The sequence below is a fragment of the Stegodyphus dumicola genome, chromosome 2 (genome assembly GCF_044657685.1).
Source record: "Stegodyphus dumicola isolate Sdum_Otavi_A_Nest chromosome 2, ASM4465768v1".
Classification (NCBI taxonomy): Eukaryota; Metazoa; Arthropoda; class Arachnida; order Araneae; family Eresidae; genus Stegodyphus; species Stegodyphus dumicola.
Window position 1 is genome coordinate 190,170,262 of NC_140769.1, and position 27,164 is coordinate 190,197,425.

Below are 27,164 nucleotides of genomic sequence, written 5' to 3' on the forward strand. Positions count from 1 at the left end.
GGGTCGGCGTAGTTTGTGAGCGTCAAGTGAACACAGCTGTTATTTCTAAAGTGGAATAAAAGGGATTTAAACCCTTCTTACGAGTTTGTGTAATTTATAGGTCATAGCAGTCACTACCACTGTTGCTGACAAGTTGGGGCCTCGCAACACTATACCCTGTAGGAAAATGAATTCCAAATGTAACCTTTTAATCTTTCAACTACAGCAATTTGGAATAATGTTTTTAATTTACATTTTATTTATTTATTTATTTGGAGGGAAGGATGTAACAACTGTTAGAAGTCAACATATCTACAAATTTAAGTACAGTCACCTCCAACTATACTAATAAATATGTAGCATTTTATTAGAGATTGTGAAGATTACAAAGAACTATGCATATAATAACATCTAATAAAATTTTGTAACTACATAAATATATATTTATAGAGTCATCAGATTCAAAGTTCATCATTTTTTAGATTCTAAGTATACATATTATATAAATTCATCATTCATTAATAGTATTCTGTATAGTAATAGAAAATTAGTATTAATGTTTCAAATTGTAATTTTCTATTAATTTGTCTGGCATTTGCTGTATGTTTGTTCAAGACGTATGGATATCAGTTATATAACATGAAAAATACACAGCAGCTAATCTTATATAACAGCTGATTGTGAAAGAAAAATTACAGTGCTCTTCTTTACAGTTATAGTGCTTTTAAATCTCCTTATTGTAAATAGCCGTTTTCTAATTGACATTAGATTAAATTAATTCCATTATCCATTAGAAAATAATTATAGTGAATTATATCTGTTGACGACATTTCTAAGAGGTCGCCTTTTGAAAGAGACCTGTATTTTTGGTGAACATAAACAAGCATTGCCAGCGAATATCGCATTTCTAAGACCATCATATCTACAACCAAAATCCTTTAAAACCGTGAACGGTTGCGTTTATAGATTCAACAGTTCAAGGTTTTAAAGGATTACTCACTATATTTTTAATAAAACGTGTACATCTTCGTTATACACTTGCTACATTTTCATTTTCTGTCAAAGCAGTGGTTCTATTTCTTTAGAAGTATGCGAAATTAAAAAAATGGACACTATATGACAAAAACGAAATTAGATTCAAAAACACATTTCTTGAACATGTCTGAATTTCATTATTCTGCTCTGAATAAATTTATCTAAAGAAAATGTTTAATAAATATTAGAACTTAAAGCTTAAGTCATGTCAAAGTAGTAAAGGTCATTTCTTCTGAATATATCTTTTCTTAACCATAAAGTGACTTTATGGTTAAGAAATATAGAATATAAATATCGAATAGAGAATGAAACGGGAAAGACAGAATAACTGCGAACGGCAGCGAACAAACGAGACTATTTCGGCATGAAAAGAGGACGGACGAAATGGCACTAATAAGCCAAGGGAAGGCATGCCTTCGTGGAGGACGTTTTAAAGGAACTCGCTCGTATACATGTTTCGCAAGGAAGAAACCACGAAAGTGCCCATGCAGTCAGCCTTTTCATCGGAATTTGAACCCGGACCGAGCAACCAGTGTTCAGCATTTTTACCGCTTGGTCGCTGGTAAGAGAAGCTTAAGAATTGGATGACTGACGCTTTCTTAATGTACACCTTTTATACCATTTTTTATTCATTTAACTGATTATTTATTTTTTCCGATATTTGAACTTTTTCTCAGATTTATTTTCAAAGGAACAATGTCTAGAAAGTTTTGCGAATCGAAAATAAATGATTAAGTCTTAGTTGAGATACGTTCTACCAATCAAAAAAAATGTTTTCACGTTTCGAATGTAATATATGTAAGTTGTTATGCATACTGCTTATCTCAACTATGCTTACCTCAACAAATGCTCGACTTTTTTCCTCTTTTGAAATCAATAGAAATTTTTTTTATGAAACTAATCCCAGTAAAACGTAAAATTTTATTTAATTTTATGCTTGAATGTTAGCTTCAAGAATGGAGCTAACAAACAAATTATAAAGTCTAATCGTTCACGGGAGCATGCAAATTGTCAGTGACCTTCTGTAAGATTGCTAGTGACTTCTCACTAATCAACAGATTCCGCTGAGTGGTAAAGTCGCAGAACACTGGTAGTTCAGTCCGAGTTTCAAATCCCGCGGAGGGGTTGGCTGTATGGACGTTTTCGTAGTTTTCCGTGTATGTAATTTGTATACGAGCCAGTTTCTCTTAGAAAGTCTTCCACGAAGACAACGGTTGGTATAACGGTTAGCACACTCGGACGTATTCGAGAGGTTCATGTTAGAGTCCCGACGAGTGCATTGCTCATTTTTCACGTCTCCAGCATAACGCCTGAACTAAAAAAAGGTGGTGGATGATGATTTTTTTCCACCAAGATTTGATGACTAGGTCCCCTAATACCCAGTCGTCTTTAAACAGGACTCTATTTATCCCTGGTCTTAAAAGTATTCTTTGTTCTTGAGTTCAGAAACCTTCGTTATTAAAATTATTCGAATAGTTTAACTTGTATATGGTTTCATATTTTTCATTTTAACTTTCATATGGTTGTGTAACCATATGAAAGTTAAAATGAAAAATATTATACGTAATTTTTAATATATGTAATAATTTAATTTTTTTAGAAATAGTTCAGCAGTTTTACTTTTAAACAATGGCTTTGCTTTGCTATAACAGACATGCTTAATTAGTTCATTAAAAATTTGTTAGAGACACAATCAAATCAGGAACTAGCAAATTTTTCCACTCTGCAGTTTTACTTCAAAAACAGGGAATTATCCCTTTAAGAATGGTTAAGAAATAGTTCATGCTTTTCGTTTTCCAGTTATTGAAATTTTTAAAATAATTGAAATTCTAACTAAATCCTTAGATAAAAAGTTATTCAAGAACTAGACTAAAGAAATGCAAGAAAGTTACAAGCGGAATTTCAGATATAGTCATTTTCTAGTAACTAACAAAAATACCTTTAAAATCCTCTTTAATTTATTCCTGATCAACCTTTAATATCTCTCCTACCACCCCCTCCCTTTTGAGGCCATTCTTTGACACCCCAGGTTCGATAGGGGATAAAGCAATTAAGCAAGGCTCTCTTCTCTTTAACTGCTTTTTCACACAGCTGGGGGCAAAAGAAAAGGAATGCAATGATTTCCCACCTGAATAGCCGGCGGCCAGTTAGAAAACTGCATGACAAAAGCCAACAAGACAAATGCCCACTTAAAAACAGCACACTTTTTCAGGAAATCCAAAATAGCTATGACTTCCTGAAAAATTTTACAAATAATAATTATTATGATTAAAAATGAAATTTGAAGTGGGAATGAAATTAATTTATGTAAAATCCAAGTTGTCAAAATTTAACTAGATTATTTGAAACCGTGCTTTTAATTCACCATTAAAACAGTGTTTGTGATAGGGCACACAAATGTTTTCATAATCATAATAGAATACGGTACTTTTATTTTTTTCGTTGAAACGAAAGTTCGGCTTTAATTCTCCATATTAAATTCATTATGTACAAAATTTTCTACAGTGTTAAATTATTCTCTGTATATGATGAAAATTTACATACATTTTATACTCCTTATAATATTGTAGAATTAAAAGAAGCAGTGTTGCCAGTATTCCCTTTCACCTCCCTTTGTCGGACTTAAACGAGGGCACTTCCATTTGTCGCGTAAATATAAAAACAAAGTTACACATATATGTATAGGTTTTTAATTATATTATTTTGATTGACTCTCTGTTCTATATACATATAGGATTTTAATTCAGTCGGAGCCCAAAATTAAATGTGTTCCGCTACTTAAATTTATTTTTAAATTATTTGTTGTTAATTTATTTTTTATTTTATATCTTTATTCATGAATCTGCTTTGTGAAGCTGAGGAAAAAAGGAATTTTAACGGAAAAAATATTAATTTTAACGTAGCATATCGGTGTGGGTTTTTGTCAGTGTGGGCTTTTATCAGCGTGCGTTTATATCTATGTGGGCTTTTATTAGTGTGGGCTTTTATCAAGGTGCGCTTTCATCAGTGTGGGTATTAGTCGCATGGGTAATTATCCCAGTGGGGTCTTTTTTGTGGGCTTTTGTCGCATGCGCTTTCATCCAGTGGGCTTTTGTCTGGTCACCGCTTTGAGGTAATGGTAAAAATATTTTAGTTCATAATGCAAAATTTATTCCGAAAAATTTATAAAAAATTATTTAAAAATACAAATTTTAAAAGTAAATCATAAAAAAATGTGTGAATTTTATTTGGACTGAACCTAAATATCAACTTGTGAACTAATGAACTAGTAAGTTTAATAGAAAAAAAGACATGTTAATAAATATGTACCAAACTCAATTAACAATGAGGAACTAAAATTGGAGAGCAATTTTTTAAAAACTACTCATGTGATTTTTACAAAATTTGGGAGAATTTAATATGTATCCTAAATCACACTTTCAAGACATGAAAAACACATGTTAAATTTCATCACTCGGCTCAATAGATCAGGAGATCTTGTGCAGAGGTAATTGGAAATTGGAAAATTCATCCTTCAGGCTCTGCTGAAGGTACAATTGGTTTTTCAAGTTTCCCATACCAAAATGCTTTATGGTTTACATTGTGAAAGCACTTATTCTTTCTGTTGGAATTGAGAACTGATGGCAGTTCCTCTGGCATTGGGACATTTTTAGTGTTCATTTTTCTTTCCCTGTTTTTCAACTTGCTTATAAAACATAATAAATATTATAAAATTTAACATAATTGAATTTTATGATAATGTTCTTTCCTTCCACCTGAAGTCTCATTTCATTCAGTTGCTGTGTAAGTCACCAAGTATGGGGGGGGGAGCAAGTGATAACTTGCCAGAGTTCCCAATTTTCCTAGAAAGTCTATTCTGGAAAATGGAAGCAGTCAGGGAAACTATCTACTTTTTCCAAAAATGTTATCAAAGTTTTTGAACTTCGTCCAGAAAGTGCGGAAAATCAAAAAAGTACATATTGAACCTTTCAGACTATACAAAATAAACAAAAATTGTCCTTGTTAAAAAGAAGAAAGTCTATAGTTATTATAATCTTTATTTATTTATTTTTTATTATTTATTTATTTATTATTTTTTTTGCATGAAGTATTTTACTTTTGTTATCTAATACAATTTTATAAACCCATTCTTTACTTCACCTTTTAGCGAGTTGTTACTCATCTTTCTTTTTAGATATGCAACTATTGTGTTACTCCTCTCTTTAGAAGTGTAATTGCCTTTTGTAAATAAATGTGAAGAAATGGGGGGGAGGACTGGAAAAGGAATCCTTTAATGTTAATTTATTAATGCTAAATTTATAGCAGTAGACACACCTTATCATGTACATTTTGTGTAGGTAATATCAAATTAAAAAATGTGTCTAATATTTGTGGAAGATAACCAGTTATTTTCATGATGCCTTTGCTAAAAACATTGTAAGCACTGCAGTGTTAATTAATCATAGAGGAAACAATGAGTTTCATATGCAGATAGTAGTGACTTTACACAAGATTGGTGGCTTGGCACATTTTTTTAATTTGTGCAGTTCTTCCAAATTTAAATTTTTGTCCTGTCAAATAAAATAAGAATGTTGCTTTATTTTTGGGATGCATTTATTTTGTATTTAGATATATTAAAAATTCTTAAAAAAAAAAAAAAAAAAAAAAAAAAAAAAAACTTTCTTTCTCCCCTCGCACCCAATACAGGAATGTCTAATCATTTCCAAGGCAACAGGTGAGAGAATGAATAGATGAACAAAATGAAACAGCGCCTAATCTGCTGTTGTCCTCAACTCATCACATCTGTCTTCTCTATTACTAGAAAAGAAAGGTGTGGTATTCTTCTATAGTAAGAAAGTATAAGTATTGACAAAACACGTAATATTTGGGTTAGAAATGCGACACTTGTCATCCTGTGTATTTCATTTAAACTTATTAGATTGAATTAAACCTATACTTCGCCGACAGCGCATAAAGCACAGTAGAATAAATGTGTTCTTTAAAATTCACTTTGTTTACCATAGCCACACTCTGGCACTAGGTTCACTTAACAGTATTATATTTCGTTCGTATCATAACTCTGAATGCACAAAATTTATATCATTTAAAGAATTATCTAATCGTTGCCACATGTTCTATTCAAATACTATAATAAACCTAGAACTATGTATAAAAGAAATTAAGCAAACAAAACAAAAACGAAACAGTTTTTCACAGACGATTGAGTATTTCTCATTTAATTAATTCAGTTCTCACTTCGCGAGAAGGCAAAAATACATAAAAACTCAAAATATCTATATTAAAAATTACGAAGTAAATCTTAAACACTTATTTCCTCAAAAAAATTCCAGAAAGAATTAAGCATGTTTTAATTGGCAATAATAAATGAATGCGTTATCTTTGTTGTTGCGAAGCTAAGTTTCTCTAGATTGGCAACAAATCCACTAGTCTCCTGTTTCAAATGTAAACATGCAATGGCCGCCATCAAAAACATTATTAGGCTTAGCGGCACTTAAACAACTTTAAAATTGTTGATAATTCTAAAAATATATATACAGATTTACTAAAGGCATAAAAACTTTAACCGTAAGATAAGAACAACATAATTCAAACATTTTTAAAGCAAAAAATGTACAATTTACAAACGTATGAGAGAAAAGAAACTGAGATCACTGAGCCGGGTAACAGACTGGATATATATAAATATATTTATATACATTTGGTGCGTCCGATTGCAACCAAAATACGAGGTGCACATCTACATGTTATAGCAGTCCTATATACAAAATCTCAACGTTCTGAGGCTACTCGTTTTTGAGTTATGTGAGATACGTACGTATACATACATATATACGTTTGTACAGACGCCACAAAAATTCTCTTCAGAATTCATTTTAAAGCAGTTTTATAATTTTTTTGGAGGAAAAGAGTCTTTTATTCTGTCCATACATACAGATATCACTCAAAAACATCGTTAAATTGCATTCGATAGTGGTCAAAATGGATATTTTGGTTGAAATATGCTGCCTGAAACTTTTCCCGATTACAATACTTCCTTTTTACCTCGTAAAAGGAAGTAAAAACAGAGGAATTAGCCTGCCACCTGTTGAATATTGATTTGTTGTTTGTTGCTGCTATGCAGATAAGAAATGAGAAGAATTAATTTTAAACAGTTTAGAAATGTCAGGAATGTGTTAAAAATATTGTACTATAGCCACTAAATGAAGTCTATGTATTACATCATATTTAGAAAGGTTAATTTAATCATTCATTATATTTTCAATTCTATTTTTCATAAAAAAGTATTGTTGTTATAGTAAGAAATGGTTAATGTAACTGTTTTTCTCACCTCAAATTTAGTGATAAGGTAATTCAGTTTGATAGCAAAATTACACATTTTGATGGTGATCATAATATAAGTATATTGACCTTTGTGGGATTAAGGTAGGGGTTTGCAAATACTTTTTAACCATGGGCCAAAAAGGTCTTTTTAATGCATTGTGTGGGTAAGGCTGTTGCAAAGTGCAGTGATACTTGTGTGATTATCTTTTATGATATCTCTATTGTTTTCAGGATATGATGGTAGTACCGGTCACCGATAGAAAATTAAAAAAAAATTACAAATTTAAATTGCATTTTTTGCACTTAGTTCCATATTTTTTACTTCAAATAAACCCCACATGGTGAACATGGGGCTGTGGTAGTCCTGCTTGATTTCATTCTTCAGATTGGGAGCAGTTGATTATTTAATTGCATTTCATAGAGAAAGGAGGAGTATGGTTGGGTTACTGGTAATTTGCAGTTTCACCAAATATGCCAAAAAATAGGATCTATTCTTATTAGTCATAAACATAATTGACATGTGTGTTCTTTCATTTTTAAATAAAAAATTAAGGCTGAAATGTCCTTTATGGTTTCATTTCTAAATCGAAGCTGCTAGAATTGATATAATTATATTTTTCAGTGGATAAACATGCTTTCTAGCATATTTAGCACAGTTTAATTTGACAATTAGTATAATCATTCATATATAATATGTGCAAATACCTATAATAAATGCACACCCATGCTGCTGATTTGGTAGTTTGCATACGAAATCAGATAGGAAAGAGATGCAAATGTTTTTGCACAGAATTTCATAACAGGTGGATTAAGCAATAAAAAATGCTGCATTTGGCCAGTAGGCCAGCTTTCTCCCGCCCCTGGGTTAAGAGATGGGTAATCTAGAGAATAATATTATAGTTATCAATAACAGTGTTTGTTTATTTTCTTAAATATTTGTTTTTTCAATGGTTATCATCTGTAGTAGGTGTTTGCCATAAGAAGGTTTACTGTAATTTTTTTAATTTTCAGCGATAACTATTAGGTTCTGTTATATATATATTTATTTTACAATTAGGTCAAAAGTGTTAAACCATGTTTAAAGCAGTTACAGCAAGGCATTCAGACTATCACTTCTCTGCATGCAGATGAAGGTAATTAACTATCCTCTAAACTTCTTTATATTTTATTAATGTTATAAACTGAAAGTAATTGAAATCTTTATCGTGTTTAACAGAAGTGATTCCTACAAATCCTGGAGATATGTTCCAATGGATGCCAAAGGAACATATGTGTGTCTTAGTTTATTTGGTAAGATTTTTTCCCCCTATTCTGGTGAAATTTTAATGAAAAGTTCATGCATTTAAAGGTTTATGTGTTTACTTTTTCTGCAGGTAACAGTACTTCATTCCATGCAAGCTGGATATATGGATAAAGCTCAGAAGTATACTGATAAAGCTTTAATGCAGATAGAAAAGCTAAAAAGTAACTTATCTTTGTTATTAATTAAATGCATAATGTACTTCATTCTGGCTTACATCTGTATATAAAAAACATCTGTGCAAATCTGACAATGTAAATGAATTAAAAATGCACTGAATGCTTTCCATGAAGAACAGCTATTTGTTATTTTATGTATTTCTGCAGTCATGAGCTACAGATCTCTAAGAATCGATTTTACAAGTTTCAGATATATTCTTACCATAATTTAATCCATGGCTGGTGCAAAAAATCCATCAACTTATAGAATGGCTGTAGCAGGTATAATCTAACATTGCATAAAGGAAGGTCATCAGTCATTGAAGCTCGCTGTAGCAAATCTGCTGTGTCATCATGAGTTTTTGATTTTCAAGTAGAGTTTTATAAAGATGCATAGTGCATGTAGAAATAAGCTATACTGCTGCGTTGTTTGTTGTACAGAAGCATGAGTTATGCCATTGTTTCTGTTCAGTGTTGAGGTACTTCATCTGATATGTCTGTAAGATCAACCATGTGTGGCTGAAAAATAAACCTAATCTTCTTGTTAATCAAAAATTCATTAAATGTGCACAAATAATGAAATAAATAAAGAAAAACTGTAAATTCAAAATTCAGGCTTTCAGGTGCATATGTTCAGGTAGAGGATGAAATGTGTTCAAAATTTGATGTTCTAGGTGTTATTTTCCCACAACACAAGGAATATGAATGTATGTATCAACAAACAAACAGGCAAGCACACATGCATGCACATACAATTTTTTATTATTTAATAACAGAAATTTCAACAATTTATTTGCTTAATTATTTGTTTTTGGTGTGTAAGGCAATTGTTGTTGCACAGAATTTCATAACAGAGGGATTAAGCAATAAAAAATGCTGCATTTGGCCAGTGGACCAGCTTTCTCCCTCCCCTGGGTTAAGAGATGGTCAACCTGGAGAATAATATTATAACACACATCCGTTTGTTTCAAAAGAACAACCATTTGGAACAATTTTTTTGCATTGTCACAACAGCCAGTCACTACTAATCACTTTGGGGTTAAAACAGGGGAAACTGGTTCTCCATTACAAACAAACTAATAGCTGATTGGTTGAAAATGAAAACTTGCAATTTTTTTTTTCGAAAGAAAGGAAAAAATCGCGCATTTTTCTTTCAATAGTAAACCAGGCAGAAAAATTGTCCGAAACAGTTGTTCGTGTGAAACAAATGCATGTGTGATATGAGCCTAATAGTTACAAACTTGTATTCACCTTTTATTTTCTGAAGTTATATAAATCTTTAGGTTTCAGGACTTTTATTTCAGAAGTGTATATGGATTATTTTCAGGATATAGTAACTATATTTTACTTAATTTTTCAGTGATTGACAGTCATCCTATCTTACACTCCTTTCAATTGCTACTTCTTGAACATATAGCAATGTGTCGGCTTGTGATGGGAAATAAAACATTGGCAATACAAGAGGTACTAAAATTTTCATTTATACTTTATACAGGTGTTTTTATTTTCTTTATATACTGCATATGTCAGTTGTATTTTTATTGGCATTAATATTTTTAATATATTTACAATTCAAATTAGTCTAGTAATGAGTGGAAATAGTAGTAGAAGAAACCATTCTTCTTTAACAGAAGTCTGTAAGAAATGATGGTATTATTTTGAGATTATATATATGTAAGAAGAGCTAAGAAACTGGAAAGAATTAATGATAAATTCCTTTACGACACTAATAATAATTTATAAGTTATATTTTAATACACTGTGATGAAAAGTGATGTAATATAAATTGTAATATAATTTTCTGTAGTGTTTAATGGCTTCTGAATATACTGATTTCAGAATTTCAATATAGTAATTCTATCTTTGGCAAGATCTTTAATTTAAAAATTACATATATAGCTTTTAATGTGCATAATTTATATGCGTATAAAACTTGTTGGGATCACAAACCTAAAAGAATGCTGCTATTTTTTTAATATAGCATTTTAAAAATAATCTATTACTATTACAGGGTTCGTACAGTCCTTAAGAGTACTTAAAAGTCCTTACATTTTTTGGAATCGATTTTTGGTCCTTAAAATTCCTTAATTTTGGCTAAAATCAGCAGAAGGTCCTTAATTTTAGACATCTGAAGTTTCTGTTTGTTTTTACGACTGAAACATAAGCATTTTGAAACTCTTTTTTTCTAATAAAGAACTTTTCAACAATTTTTCACTTTTGAGGATGTGAATTCTTTTATTAAATTGTTCTAAATTTGGCGACTTATCAACATTTTGGCGATTTTAAGATAAGTTTCTATAGAAACGTTTTAATTCCGAGATCTGAGAAATTTTCGACGATTTTTTTTAAAACATTGTAACATTGATAAATTTCATTAAAATAATGGTAATATATTGAAATTATATTTAAAAAATAACATTAAAATAAAACATTTTTATTTTTCGCTGTCATATTATAGTTTCATTTTGGCCACTTATTATACAATATTTTGAATTTGAAAAATAAACAAGGTATAATGCTATAAAGCATGATTTAAAAAAAATTAGCAAAAGCAAAATTAGCTATACAATTAATTAAAAATGTCCTCTTTTTAATTTTTTCATAGTAAGCGTTTTTCTCATGTAATTGTCTCAGAATATTCAAAATTCTCAGAATATGCAACAGTTTTCTCTATAAAATTAATTTTACAGTTTTTCCTTTTTTTTTTTTTTCCCTCTAAAATAGTTCTGGCTTTAGAAGAATTTGAAGGCAAGATTTATAGACCTATGATTCTAGAAGATTCGAGAAATATGTGACAAAATAAAAAATGTCTCCATAGTATCAACACATAATGGATCTATTTAACAGAAAGTTAGCGATGAATTTCTTACTTTTTGGAGAATGTCTGGAAGAACTATGAAAACATAATATTTGAATGTTTTACTCCTGATACTAGAATCTTTTTCTTAACATGTTTATCTTTCCTTTATTTTCTCTACTTTTCACTTAGCACAAACATGGAAAACATCAAAAATGTTTCTAATCTTATAACATGGGCAGGCATTATAGAAAGGGATTTTTTTATTAATAAAGAAATTGAAAAACTTACAATTTAAAAGATTCATCTAATGTGTCTTAATACATCATACACAGAGCTGACACTAGGCATTTTCCCACCTAATGTAATCTCTGTGGATCCTAAATTCTGCTGCCTAGTGTCTTTCTAAGTTCTGTTTCCAGTGCGTGCTCTAAATTCTAAAAGTTTTGCCATTTCTAAATTTTGTTGTTCGGTATATCACTAAATTCTAAAAATTCTGAGCACCAGCTCTGTAACCTTCCTTTACCATATATATATCATATTTCTTCAGAATGTTCATATTACTAAAGAAATGAAATTGGCCACTTTTTTTTATACATTCTAAATGCATTAAATGTTTTTTAGAATAACACAAATCCTTAATTAAATCCTAAAATGAAAAGGTAACTTTGTAGAAAGAAACTGAATACATAAAGAAAATTATTCTTCAAAAATATGTTCAGTTGTTATTATGTAAATTACCCAAATGTTTATGATTTCAGCCTTTACTATAATGTCCCTTTTCTATTTCTTCATATGATAGAGTTACTGAGGCAGATTAAATTAAAATTAAATTGTATAATCTTTGACCACTAGTAAACATTTTTAGTTTGAATTTGACTGTTCTTGTTTAATTACGTCACCGTGAACTGTAGTTGATTTTGTTAGCATTAGAAGCCTTTATGTTCTAAGTTCTTTTAAAAAAAGAGGCTTATTTAAGCCTTTGTCTGATATTCTAGTTACTTTCAGACATAGTGATAATTTGCTTCATGTCTGTCTGGGGTTTTGGATTATTTAACTTTTACCAGATCAAGTAAACCCTCATAGATACATTGTGTAGAGGTTGACAAGTTAGGAGATAAAACACGCAGAAACTAGCGAGAGTGTATGTGACAAAATGAGACATAAAAAAAATCAACATAAAGCTAGTAAAATGTAAATGTCACTTATCTTCTTTCAAATATGTTCAACTGTTATAAGTGTAAAATATTTAATGCCACTTGATGAATTGCATAAAGTTTATTTTATTCTCTAACTTATTAATAATTATGTTAATTAATTCATGTTTAGCAATAATGCACACTACTTGCGGATCTATTTTATTTTTAGGATGGTATTACAAAAGTGAAATTCAGGCATTGATAATATTTTTAATTGAATTTATTCAGTTCCCATTTGCTCATAGGTCCTTAATTTTTTTCATTAATGGTCCTTAAAAGTACTTAATTTCCATGTGCAGAAATGTGTACGAACCCTGTATTATTTTTTTGAAAAATTTAATAATGTAGTTTATCCTAGGTGATGCTTTTGTTGTATTTGTAACAAAATTTTAATGAGCATAGTGAATTATTAACTTGAGTTAAATACCACATAAATAAAACTGTGAATTCTATCAAAAGCTTTCATTTTAATGTAGGGGATCATTTCAGTCTGACAAAGGTGACATTTTAGTTTGCCATAGAGAAATTTATCTTAGACCCTCTCTTCATGAATATATAATATGGGACCAAATGCATTTTCTTAATAGTTTATTATTATTATTTCTTTGGATCAGCTCATTGCTTTGTTATTTAATAAATAATCTCATAAATATACTTTCTGTGCCTGTAATTTTCCCATTTAAAACCAAACTTAAGTCTGAATTTTTTCTAATACGTTTTAGTATTCAGTAAAGTTTTATGTATTTGAAATAAAGGAAACAAAATGGTTGTAAAGAGCATTTAATCCATTTGTTTAATCAGTAGATTATATGCTTTAATTCTATTAAATCATTTCTTTTTATAGGCTTCTCATGCTCTGCAGATTTGCAAACAAGAACCAAGATTGTTTGTTCGGCATAGACCTCAAATCAATGCTTTGTTGGTAAGTCTTCTAAAGCAGTTTTTTGTTTGTTTCTTTATTTCACATGTAATAAATGTATATTCTGCACACACACACACAGAAAAGGGACATATCTGTATCTCCTGTTTTATTGGCCCAATTGACAAAATTTGACTTGCGTTTTTTATGTTTTGGAAGTTTGACTTACCTCCAGTAGAGCGATGCGTCTGAATACGGGGGTACCTGGGCTGAAGGCCCTATCCCTGTAGAATAATTTTTAACTTTGCGAATGATGTCAATTTATTTATAAAAATGCTTGGCATAATTTATGGCCGGTTACCTATCATGGTGAGAATAATGATAGCCATGAGTATGAAGATTTTGGAACATCACAAACAAAAGACGAAATTTTCTAATTAATAGAGTTTTTGAAGAATGTGGAAAAGTGATAATAAATGAAATTGATATTACAGAAGTTTTTCATTGCAATGACAATGCCCCAATCATCAATTAACTTAAGTACAGCAAAATTTGTAATATGGTTCTTAATCCAGAAAATCTGTCACTGATCGGGAAGAAAATGACAAGTTGTCAAGAATGAAAATATTTTGATTGACAGTTTATTCAGAATTCTTGATATGGCAATTACAGGACTTGAACTTTGGAACTTCATAACTTAACAAGAAATTAGGTCTGTCTGTAGAAGAAAAGAGAAAGTATTAGTACAAAAAACAAAGCAACTAAAACAAGCATTGAAAGAAATATTTAACTCTTTGAAATCCAGACGATTTGCTAACCTGTATCCTCAAAATACCAAACCGCCTGAAATACTTTTCCAGTTTCACAGCAATTTCCTCCCATCCCCGTCCATTAACACAAAAAATAGGTGTGAAGATTTTGAATGGCATCCTTTGTACTTTCTAACAAAGATTCCATTAGCCTTTGATCCCATTCTTTATAAAACTATTCTGAAGGTCAGACCAACAACTGGCTTTGTTATGATCATGACTGAGATTTTGTTTATTTCTGTTATTTTTATAGGAAGAAGTAAATTGATTAAAAATAAATATAATCCTTAAATTTTTAAACTGCACTTTTATTGCTGTTTAAAGCTTAAAAGCATACTGTACCACAAAAGAATCAACAACGAAATATCATGAGCAACCAAAAGATAAGAAACCTCTTAGTAAAAGCTGTCTGCAGTAAACTGATACAATGCATCTGGGGAAACTGCACTTGCTACTGCATACCTTAGAGGGAGGGAAGGAAACAAGATTACAATCTTGGCCGTTTTCGGGCGGTTCTGGTTGTTTCAATGTAGGGCCGTGTGGGGCGGATTGGTTATGAAAGAGTTAATAAAGCAAAATAATAAATATTGAGCTTTTCTTTCATAAATTTTGATTCCTTTTGAGGTCATAAATGCTACATTATTTCATAAATCACTGTTTCATATTTTTGATTTTATAATTCCTATATGTCTTCTTAATAAATTTAAATTGATGATCTGACATCCGAAAAAATCCGAAATCTGGATTTGCCAAAGTCTAAACAAGTCCGAATCTGAGACTTTTTACTGTATAACATTCCCATGTTATTTATATGCTAACCTATAAAATGTTTTGCTATTTCACTGGATCATCTTTGTTAATAAGCTCTGCTTTAACTTTAAAAGAGCCCTTTCTGCTGACTATTAAAATCTGAACCCTTTTTATTTATTTAATTTTTTTAATTTACTATTACTTCCTTGTTCGAAGTAAAAAGGAAGTATTGTAATCGTGAAAAATTTTGGGTATAATATTTCAACAAATATATGGATTTTGATCACTATATAATGCAATTTAATGATGTTTTTGCGAGACATCCGCAAGTAAGGACAGAATAAAAGACTCTTTTCCCCCAAATAAATTATAAAACTGATTTAAAATGAATTCTGAAAAGTTTCGTGTCGTCTGTGCATATGTATGTATGTACGTACGTACGCATCTATCTCGCATAACTCAAAAACGATTAGCTTCATAACTTTGAAATTTTGTATGTAGGATTGCTGTAACATGTAGATGTGCACCTTGTATTTTGGTTGCAATTGACCGCACCAAAAATATATAAATATATGTATATACCTATCCACTCTGTTACTTGGCTAAGTGAGCTCAGTTTCTTTATCCTTATATGTTTGTAAAATGTGCATTTTTTCCTTTAAAATGATTGAATTATGTTATGTTGGTCTTATCTTCTGGTTAAGGTTTTTATGTCTTTAGTAAATCTGTATGCAGTATTTGTGGAGTTATCAACAATTTAAAAGTTCTTTATGTGCAGCTAAGTCTAACAAATTTACGGACATGTTTGTTTATATTTCAAACTTGGCAGAATATCGGATTTGTAGCCAATCTAGAAAAACTTCGCAACAACAAAGATAATGCCTTCTTTTATTATTGCAAATTAAATCATGCTTAATCCATTTTGGAATTTATTCAAGGAAATAAGTGTTTCAGATTTACTTCATAATTTTTAATATAGATATTTTGAGTTTTTATGTATTTTTGCCTTGTTGGGAAATGAGAACTAAATTAGTTGAATGAGAAATACTGAATTGTCTGTGAAAAACTGTTTCTTTTTTTTGTTTTGTTTGCTTAGTTTCTTTTATACACCGTTTTAGATTTATTATAGTATTTGAACAGAACATGTGGCAACAATTAGATAATTCTTCAAATGATATAAATTTATATGCATTCTGAGTTATAATATGGACAAAACGTAACACTGTTAAGTGAACCTAGTACCAGTGTCACTATGGTAAACAAATAGAGTGAATTTTAAAAAGTGCATTTATTCTATTGTGGTCTATGCGCTATCCATGATGTAGATTAATTTAATCCAATAAGTTTAAATGAAATGCAAGAAAAAATGCGTATAATTTAATATTCCGTGCAGCGAAGTCATGTGGTGTACCGATCTCTCTCTAACTCTTTTTTTTTTTTTTTTTTTTTTTTTTTTTTAAAGTTATTACCTATCTATTTATTTACAGTGGTTTTTCAGGAGTTAAGCAGCATATTGAAATTTATTAAAATGCCTAAAGATATTGTGAAATTCCTGAAATTTGCATATGTTACAAATAAAAGCAAGCTGCATCTAATAAACTAAACTAAATGGCAGAATCTCTATTGGGCCAAGGTCAGCAGTGGCCCAAAATCTGCTTTCTTGACCCTGTGCTCCAGGGTACATCAGCACTTGTCAGCTTGTCGCAGGATCCCCAATGTTGAGTCCCCAAGCGAAATTGATACTCATTTTATCCACTCAGGAGATGGAAATCAAGTGATGAAAGGCTGAGTCAACCTTGCCCAGCCCGGGGATCGAACCCCGGACCTGTGGTGGTGCACCGTGATGCGCTAGCCACTACATGACCGGGTCTGCTGTATCTAATAAGATTATGCAAAAGAATGGCGAAACCATCCCTTTATGTAAATACGACACAGCTTAAAACCAACTGTTTAGAAAAGAACCACTATTCAATGAATGATGCTATTTAAAATGATTTCAAGATAGTAACAATGAATTTGAGGCGATGTTTGCTAGTAGAACTGCATTATAGAACCATAAGCTGATTAGAAGCTGGTCAACAACAGTCTGATGTTGCAAAATCTCTAAATGTCAACTGATCCTTGCTAAGCCTGTTGTAGAACTAATTTCTAGTTCCAGTTTTTCTCTCAAACACCTATTGATCATAAGCCAGAAGTTATCTCTTCTGCAGATGAATTGTATTTGCAATTTAGTGTACATTGTAACAGGACTGCAACTTCATCTCAGCTTAGATCCATGCCTGTTTCTGCTACAAAAAGGACATTCTTAGCCACGACAGTACACAGAAGGCTGCACGAAAGAGGTCTTGAATGGTAAGCAATTGGCATTGTGTGTTTTGCTTACCTCCCACCCTGGAGGGAGCATTTGAATTGGGTACATAGTAATCTAAATTGAAGTGAAATTCAGTAAAGATCTGCTCTGTTCACTGACAAGTTCTGCTTTGCTTTACACAGCGATTCTTGACATGTTTACTTGTGAAAAACAGCAAACACTCCATATTTTCTCTCTAATATACACAAAAAAGATATCTATGCAGGAGGTAGTGTTCTTGTATGAGGAGGAGTGTCTTTAGATGGGCTACAGACTTGTATGTGCTGACTCATGGAATTGGTTAAACTTCTGAAGTTCATGGGAAATTAATGTGAAATGTAAATGTAGCTTTTCTAAGAGCTTTTTATCTGATATATTGATATATCTTTCTTCCGTCGTAAAATATGTATTAACTATTTAGAAGTGATGTTTTGTGACATTTAGCTGAATCTTATGCATGATTTTTTAATCAAAATTTTGTGTGTCTTTTTAGGGATTATATGCCATGTCAATGAATTGTATGGAAGCAGCAGAAGCTCAGTTTGGAACAGTTGTTAGAGTAAGTGGATGACTATTTTCCATGCAACATTTATTAGATTTTTCATTAAAAATGCAATGATTTTTCTTCTCTCTTTGTTTGCAGAGTAACGCTACTAGTGAACTGCGTATTTTAGCAAGTTTAAATTTGGCAATAGTGTATCTGCGAAGCAAAAGAGACCATGAATTAACAGAACTTTTAGCTCGTTTGAATCCAGATACACTTCCTTTAGTGTAAGTATTAGATATTGAACCTTTTATATATACAAGTTTGTGGGGAGAAAAAAAAAAAATTCTTTGATATATGAACAATTGTAATTAACCAACCATGACCAACTGAAATGAAATTTCAACCATCCACTCAACCAATTGAAATGAAATTTTAGATATTGTTATTTGAAGGTATGCTGTTGAGATTGTTATGATTTAAAACAATAGAGCTCTCACAGTTACTGTTATAATGAAAAAATTTCAAAATTTTGAGTAGCAAAATTTTTGAGTTTTTCCTATGCAAATTGAGCAGCGCATTGAAAAACTGTTAATGGTGTTGGAATGATACACATATGATGAAAATTGCTAGTGTAAAACATTTGCAAAGAACATTATAAAGAACCAGTGACAACACATAGAGGAGTGCAGTGATGCACTTTGCATAATTCACCAAGAGAGACAGTAGAAGCTTAAGAGCAAAGAGTCATCTCCTGTAATTTCACAGTTTCATGGCCACTGAGATCCCCCGACTTCACTCTGATAGATTTCTAATTATGGGATTATCTGAAATCTATGGAGTACATATAAAATCCATGAGATTTGTCAAAATTGAAGGATTCCATAAAATGTGAAGTTGTACAGATGCCTCCTGTATTACATTCTTCATTGTGGTCAGTAATCTCCCATATGCATTGTGTTGTTGTCTCGGAAGGTGGGCACATTGGAAACTTGTGATTACATTAAAAGTTTTTTACTTTCTCCTTTCTTGTGTTGTTATTGGTCTTTTACAATACTTTTTTTGCAAATGTTTTATGCCGGCAGTTTTCATCATGAATGTATTGTTTTAGTGCTGTTTATGGTTTTCAGTGCACTGAACAATTTGCACAGGAAAAAAGTGGGTGCCATTCAAAAATTTAAATTTTTTTCTATGAAACTACAACCATGTGAACTTCATTTTAAATCATCACGATCTCAAGCGCATATGTTCAAATAGCAATGTCTGAAATTTCAGTTTGATTGGTTGAGCAGATAAGCCACTCAGGATTCATATATCAGGGAAGTTTTTTCTGTGACCTTTCTTTATATATATATATAACTCTGTTAATGTAATAAAAGCTAATATTAATTATTACCTTTTGATCAGGTCTCATAGCTTGAGAGCAGCAGCTTACTATGTTCATGGACTGAATGCTTTTTTTAATGCTCGTTACAATGATGCTAAGTGAGTATATTCTGTTAACTTTTACTTGGATTTCTTGCTTTACTCTCAAAAGATTCCTGTAAAACATGATACCTTGCTGCTGAAATTGGTCACTTTTATTCTCTGGATGTGGTTTTTTTTTGGGAGGAGACATGATATAAATTCTATGGAAATTTCTGACAGCTATAAAAGAAGTCTTAATACTAACTAGCTGAAAACTTGAGTAAATATTAGCATATCATATTACAATGCATATTATTAACATTATCATTTTGAAAATTATATATTTAAAAAAAACATATATATTTTTTACAAATGAAGTGAACTTCATTTTAAAGAACTTCATTTACTAATGCACAGATCTTAACAAGAAAGCTTGGATCTAAACACAAGTTAGAAAAAATTTTGTGGTGTTTATTATAATAGTTTAGATAAATTTAATAAATTTAGTATATTTTTACTTGTTCGCTAGTTAATTTTTTTTTTTAATGAATAAATTTATTACATTATTTAGCTCAACATTTTTGCAGTAAATTGTGATTTGTATTTTGATTGTATGCAGGAAGAAAAATCTGTTATTGTATTTTTTGGTTTGTGAATGAAATATATTGTCATAATTTAAACCTTTTTCTTGTTTTTGTATAGAAAGATCTTATTTTTTAACACATTGTAGGAGCTTTTATTGTTTTCACTGCATGAACTTCACATCTTTGCAAATGGAAGTTGTTGCTACTTCATTTGTAAAAAAATATTTGTTGTATGGCTCACACAGTCCTATAATATGTAGTTCAGTGCATATACAACACAGTGAAAAAGTGTGCTGTTAACCATAAATGCTTAGGTTTTCCTCATGATAATTTATGATGGTATAACTTCATAATAAGTCCCCCCCCCCATTCTTTAGCATTGCTGTTTTGAATAACTCATTCTAAAGATACAGTTTTATATTTTGTAGCTTGAATTTCAGGATATTGGCTTCTAGAGCATTTGTTTTCTAGCTTTTGACAGTTTTTGTATTTATAATTGTGTGGAAATAGAATATCGTTACATTTTTTAATTTGCATTACAAGTAAAAATCATTATGTTCCTTCAAATGAAAATCATTATGTAATCATTATGTTTTTGTAATTGTTAAGACCTATAAGTAAACACTGTTAAAAAATGTTTTATTGTAAAGCTCAAGTATTTATGTAGTCTTTTCCTTTTAGCTTAACACTTTCATGAGTTAAATTAGTATCTTATTATAAAAGTTAGGTAGTAATTTAAAAAAAATTTTTATGTTTCATAATTTTTTAACGCTGTTAGCTTATTTCACTTTCCCAATTAATACATTTTACAAAAATTTACTGTATTAATTTTTTTATAAACAATGAGTGAAGAAATTTCATTAGAAATCACTTTTAGAACTTCACATCTTTAACTCCTCCCATGATATTTTCAGCCTTGAATCGCTTGCTATAACATTGCATTCTTCACTTGCTATAATCATGTGTTCTTCACTTCTTTTGGGTTTGTTTTTCTTGGATCATTCTATGTAAAAGCAGTCGATGTCTGTAATTGGAAAAGTAACATGCTAATGTAAAAATCAGAAGTAGGGAGAGGAAAGCTTCTTTAGCTTAGAAAAGATTCTAAGTTAAACTTTACTGATTGCAAGGATGATCAGCGTAGATCCTGTTTCTTCAGGAACAAAAGTAAAGAAAGAATAAAATTAATTCAAAATCTTCAGGAAAGGAAAAAGTTATTTGTTTAATGTACATTGACAGAATCATGATGATGCTCTTATTGTTACAGTGGCACAATAGTTTTACAAAAGAATAAATATCCTGCCTATAATAATAAATATGCTTTATTTTGTTTTAGACGATTCTTAAGAGAAACACTTAAGATGGCAAATGCTGAAGATTTGAATAGATTAACTTCTTGCTCTTTAGTTCTTTTGGGACACATATTTTTTTCCCTTGGGAACAGCAGGGTAAGTATTAAATTTTATAAATCTGCTTTACATGATTATAAAGAACTTTTCAGAATAAGGGTTGTAAGAAATACCACATAATTTATGTTTCTATCCGAAATGGAATATTTGGAAACTTGTAGTTATATATATATATGTGTGTGTGTGTTCAATCAGTAATCAAGTATTCACAAGGCAATCACTGGTTTATTTAAATGTGTTCATATTATAGTGCACACAGATGGCTCTACTTAAAATGGTAAGCACCTAATGGTAAGTACAGATGAAAACAAAATAGAAACCACTGCTCATGGCTTGTAACAGATGCTTTAACAAAGCATAAGCATTGTTCTCTTTTTTTTTTTTTTTTTTTTTTTTTGAAGGAAGTGTTTCCAGAATTCAAAGGGTTGAAATGATAATACCATGTATTGGTGAGAAAATGATGATGCACTCCCACACATGTGTATTTATACAATGAATTATTGTATTAATGGACAGTCATGGGACCAAAACTTTTGTTCATTATGAGATAATATCTACTAAAGGAAATTGAGATGTCTAGAAATGAATTTGTTTTATGTTTAAGGGATTAGAAGACTACTCTAATAAAAATGCAGTACCATTAAGCAGCACCCAAATATTACAAATAATCAACTAAAGATGTGTAAATGAAAAAATAAAAATTAAAAAGTATGCAAATCAAAGGAACTTACTTCCTGACTAAAGGAATTAATTTTAAAGACAGCTGCAGCTAGTTACATAAATTATCAAAATAATTTATCAAAGTAATTTATTTTTTTACATGAGTTTGGTGCTATAGCCTCTAAGATAAATAAATATCCAGTTTGCTGGCTATAATAAGCCCATCAAAATTTGTGTGGTTCAAGAAATAAAATATGAAGTGCTGCAGTGTATTTCAATGCATCTTTTGCTATTTAAGTAGATTAATTGTGTCAGCAGTTCAGGATTGCATGTTTTGCTCAAGTTCTTTATCTTCTACCCATGTTTATTTTTCTTTCTGAAATCTCCTCTTTACAATTTTTTTTTTTTTCCATGCTTAAAGTTTCATCAGTTGCAATTTACTCTTTAACATTAATTAACTGTTAAATTTAATTCATGAGGGTCATTTTGGTATAGAAAAATGTAAGAAAAGAGCTAGAGATGTTTTGTTTTGGCCACTTATGAACAAGCAGATAGAAGATAAAATTTTAAAATGTTCTATATGTAATGAATACCAGAACAAAAACATAAGAGAGCCTATGATACCACATGAAATTCCCAATTTACCTTGGTATAAAGTTGTGATAGATTTATTTGAGATTAACAAAGATGTATGTTTATTAATTGTAGATTACTATTCCAACTTTTTGAAATCTCCAAACTACCGGATACTCGAAGTCAGACAGTGATCAGTTACATGAAACCTCATTTTGAAAGATACGGTATACCGTTAATAGTGATATCTGATAATGGACCTCAGTTTGCAAGTAAAGAATTTGCAGAATTTCCAAAGAAATACCAATTTAAACATATAACAAGCAGTCCATACCATCCACAGTCGAACGGATTAGCAGAGCGTTCAGTACAAACGGCTGAGAAATTGTTAAAGAAAGCTCAAGCAGATCATGCTGATCCTTATTTAGCATTGTTAGCTCATAGGAACACTCCAACTAATGAGATGCTAGGATCACCAGCTCAACGACTTATGAGTAGAAGAACAAGAATGATTCTTCCTGCATCTGAAGAATTACTTAAACCTCAAGTTGTGAAAAATGTAAAAGAAAAAATCAACCAAGAAAGAACTAAACAGAAGTCATATTATGATCGTCATACAAAAACATTACCATCGCTAAGTAAAGGAGATTGTGTTCGGGTATATCAAGATAATCGCTGGAAACCAGCAGTTGTAGAAGAAGTGCATAAGACACCTAGATCATATATACTTAGATCAGGGGGATCAGTATTGAGAAGAAATAGAAAAGATATTAGAGAAAGCAGTTCAGCTGTTGATGAGAATATCAGAGGAACAGAACAAGGAGTTAATACACAGAAAACAGATGTAAAAGGATATGATTCCAGATATTCTCAAGGGCAAAGTTTAGAAGATCAACTACCAAACTCTGCTAACTCAGAAACAAGGAACGGTGAGCTAAGAACTAGAAGTGGGCGAGTGATTAGAAAGCCGGCCAGATATTTGGACTGATTTTAGGCTGTTAAAACTTTTGAACTCTTTAAAAAAATGGAAGATGTAATATTTAATAATTTGTAAATGGTAACATTTAATATTTAGTAATTTGTAATTGGCAACAATTTGGATATGGATTTGAAAATAGAACTATGCTGGTATTGCAGTTCTCTGTGATTATACATTCTAAGATTGTAAATAAATAGTTTCTAAAAGCTAAAATTGTACCCTCATAATTTTATATGGAGAATATATTTCTTTAAGCACTGTAGTGTAGCATCACATTCACTTTCTTTCTTCAATTCATAAATTTTGTCATCAGATGCTGGAATCAGTGTACAAATTTCTGTATCTTCATCATTATCTTCTTCTGTTGTATTCAAATATACTCTACTCAAAGTGTCTGCTATTAATAAGTCTTTCCCCTTTTTGTATCGTACATCTAGATCATATTTTTGTAAATTTAACAGCATTCTTTGCAATCGCTGTGGTGCTTTAAAAAGAGGTTTCTTAGTTATGCTTTCTAATGGTCGATGATCAGTTTCAACTGTAATACGTTTGCCATATATATATTAATGAAGTTTAGAACATCCAAAAGTAATAGCTAAAAGCTCTTTTTCTATCTGAGTATAATTTTTCTGACTTTTTGTTAGAGCTCTAGAAGCATAAGCAATTGGTTGGTTTTCTTGTAGTAAAACAGCACCTAATCCTTCAGAACTTGCATCTACTAAAAGAGTTACATCCTTATTAACATCATAGAATTTTAATACGGGTGCTTTTGCAATCAATTCTTTAAGTGTTTCGAAAGCTTTTTGATGCTTTTCAGTCCAGTGCCAGAGAACATTTTTCTCAAGTAACTGTCTTAATGGTGCAGTAATAGTAGTTAAGTTAGGAATAAATTTGGCTAAATAATTAATCATTCCCAAAAATCTTTGTAGCGAAAGCACATTTGTAGGTTCAGGCATTTTAACAATTGCTTCCACTTTAGAAAAATCAGGTTTTAGTCCATTTTCACTTAACTTGTGCCCTATATAATTCACACGATTAACTTTTATTTTACATTTAGCCTTATTGAACTTCAAATTATTTTCTCGTGCTCTCTGGAGTACTTTTTTAAGTCATAGCTCATGTTCCTTTTCATTAGATCCCCATATTAAGATATCATCTATAATACATTCAACGCCTTTTAGACCTTCTATTATTTGGCTTAATTTTCTTTGGCAAATTTCTGGAGCTGAACATATGCCAAAGGTAATCTTTTAAATTTGTATCTGCCAAAAGGTGTATTGAATGTACACAAATTATTACTTTCTTCGTCAAGCTGGATTTGCCAAAAAGCACTTCTAGCATCTAAAACAGAAAATATTTTTGCGTTAGGCATTCTAGTGACAACTTCGTCAATGGTTAACATTGGATAAGGTTCTTATTTTATAGCTTTATTTAAATCTCTAGGATCTAAACATATTCTTATTTTGTTTGGTTTGACAACTGTGACCATTGAATTTACCCATTCAGTTGGTTCTCGTACTTTCTCAATAACATTTAAATTTTCCATTCTTTGTAATTCTTTCTTAACTTTAGAACGTATAGCTATGGGTATTTTTCTTTCTTGGATTAATGACTTGTGTTACATCTTGTTTTAACTGGATTTTATATTCTCCATTCAAACAACCTAAGCCTTCAAATACATACAATCTTTGTATTCCTCCAGTAAGTCTTCAGTGTAAACAGACATTACTTTCTGAATCAAACCTAGTTGCAAACATGATTTTAATCCTAATATAGAAGGTACTTCTTTGTCAATAACTTGGAATTCCACAACATAATTATTTTTTCCATATTGGCAGTTAAGTACTACTTTTCCTAAAGTATCCATTTTATTCCCAGCAAATATAATTAATCTTTTAATTTCAGACTTCTTTTAGAAATAACATTGCACATTGCTCCAGTATCTAACTGCAAATTAAGTTTACTTTTATTTACATTAAGGTCAACAGTCCATTTCTCTTCCTTTTTATCTGAATTAAGGTTTAATGTGCCAACATAAAATTCTATCTCTTCCTCAGAGTCATGATTTATTAATTTAATTTGTCTATCTTTTTTATTTACCTTGACTGCTTCATTTTTTATTATATAGCTTTTACACTGATTCGCGAAATGATTTGCCTTTTTACATTTATGACAGATTTTTCCATATGCTGGACACATTCGGTACTCATGAGATGTTCCACATTTAGAACAAACTTTTGTCTTTTGTTTATCGGTATTTACCTCTTTGTAGGTATTCTTATTATGTTTACTTAGTTTCTTTTTCACTAAGTTTACAGCAGTTTCCTCATCTTTTATGATTTTCATTTGATGTGCACTTATTTCAGCAGATCTGCATATATCAAGAGCTTTTTCTAATGTTAATTCTGTTTCATGTAACAATCTTGCTTTCACTACATTATCTTTAATACCACAAACAATTTTATCCTTTATTAAACTATCCGTTAATTGTGCAAACTCGCATGTTCTAGCTTTATTTTGAAGGTCAGTTACGTGTTCATCTATGGTTTCTGACGCGATTTGATTTCTAGTAAAGAATAAATGTCTTTCATATGTAATATTTTTCTTAAGAATACAATATTCCGTAAATTTTGTTTTAATTTCACTTAATTTAATTTCTTTACCCTCTTCTATAAGAAATGTATTATATATTTCAAGACCACGCATTCCTATTACATGAAGAAAAGTATTAACTCTTACCTTCTCTTCTTTATTATGTAATCCACTAGCTACTTCATATATTTCAAATGATTACAGCCATCCCTGCCAATTCGAAGCTAGATTTCCATCAAATTTCATCGGCTCTGGTGGTTTTAAACTTTCCATTTTGAAAGCAAAACACTCCTGACACCATATAAAATTATGAGGGTACACTTTTAGCTTTTAGAAACTATTTATTTACAATCTTAGAATGTATAATCACAGAGAACTGCAATACCAGCATAGTTCTATTTTCAAATCCGTATCCAAAGTGTTGCCAATTACAAATTACTAAATATTAAATGTTACCATTTACAAATTATTAAATATTACAATATAAATAGAACAACTGCCATTAAAAATTAGGATTTCATTCTTTTTATTTTATTTATTTATTTATTATTATTATTATTATTATTATTATTTTTTTTTTTTCATTTTATATATCACAACTAATTTCTCTTAAATTAACTTTGAAGATACTCCTCACTTGTTAGTATAACTGCCTGAGATGTAAAATATATCAAATCTGACAACCATATGTGCGCATAACTGTTTTTCAATTTTGACTAGCAACTTGACCATCTTTATATCAATTCTTTTGTTGTATTTCAAGTTCCAATAAACAATTTTTACTTCCTTGTACGAAGTAAAAAGGAAGTATTATAATTGCAAAAATTTTCAGGCATCATATTTCAATGAAAATATCCATTTTTACCACTATCAAATGCAATTTAACGATGTTTTTGCTGTACGTAAGGACAGAATAAAAGAG

The 27,164-nt window shown here is 30.5% G+C and overlaps 1 protein-coding gene across 1 annotated transcript in view; it reads left to right on the forward strand.

Moving 5' to 3' along the window:
* Nucleotides 1-27,164, forward strand: part of Mau2 (Mau2 sister chromatid cohesion factor) — a 142,105-nt gene that overhangs the window by 66,111 nt on the left and 48,830 nt on the right. The window contains exons 7-15 of the mRNA XM_035361589.2: nucleotides 8,393-8,468; nucleotides 8,552-8,625; nucleotides 8,709-8,799; nucleotides 10,154-10,257; nucleotides 13,634-13,711; nucleotides 18,051-18,116; nucleotides 18,201-18,328; nucleotides 19,449-19,526; nucleotides 21,366-21,477. Of these exons, the coding sequence (XP_035217480.1) occupies nucleotides 8,393-8,468; nucleotides 8,552-8,625; nucleotides 8,709-8,799; nucleotides 10,154-10,257; nucleotides 13,634-13,711; nucleotides 18,051-18,116; nucleotides 18,201-18,328; nucleotides 19,449-19,526; nucleotides 21,366-21,477 (807 nt within the window). The remainder of the gene's footprint in view (nucleotides 1-8,392; nucleotides 8,469-8,551; nucleotides 8,626-8,708; nucleotides 8,800-10,153; nucleotides 10,258-13,633; nucleotides 13,712-18,050; nucleotides 18,117-18,200; nucleotides 18,329-19,448; nucleotides 19,527-21,365; nucleotides 21,478-27,164) is intronic.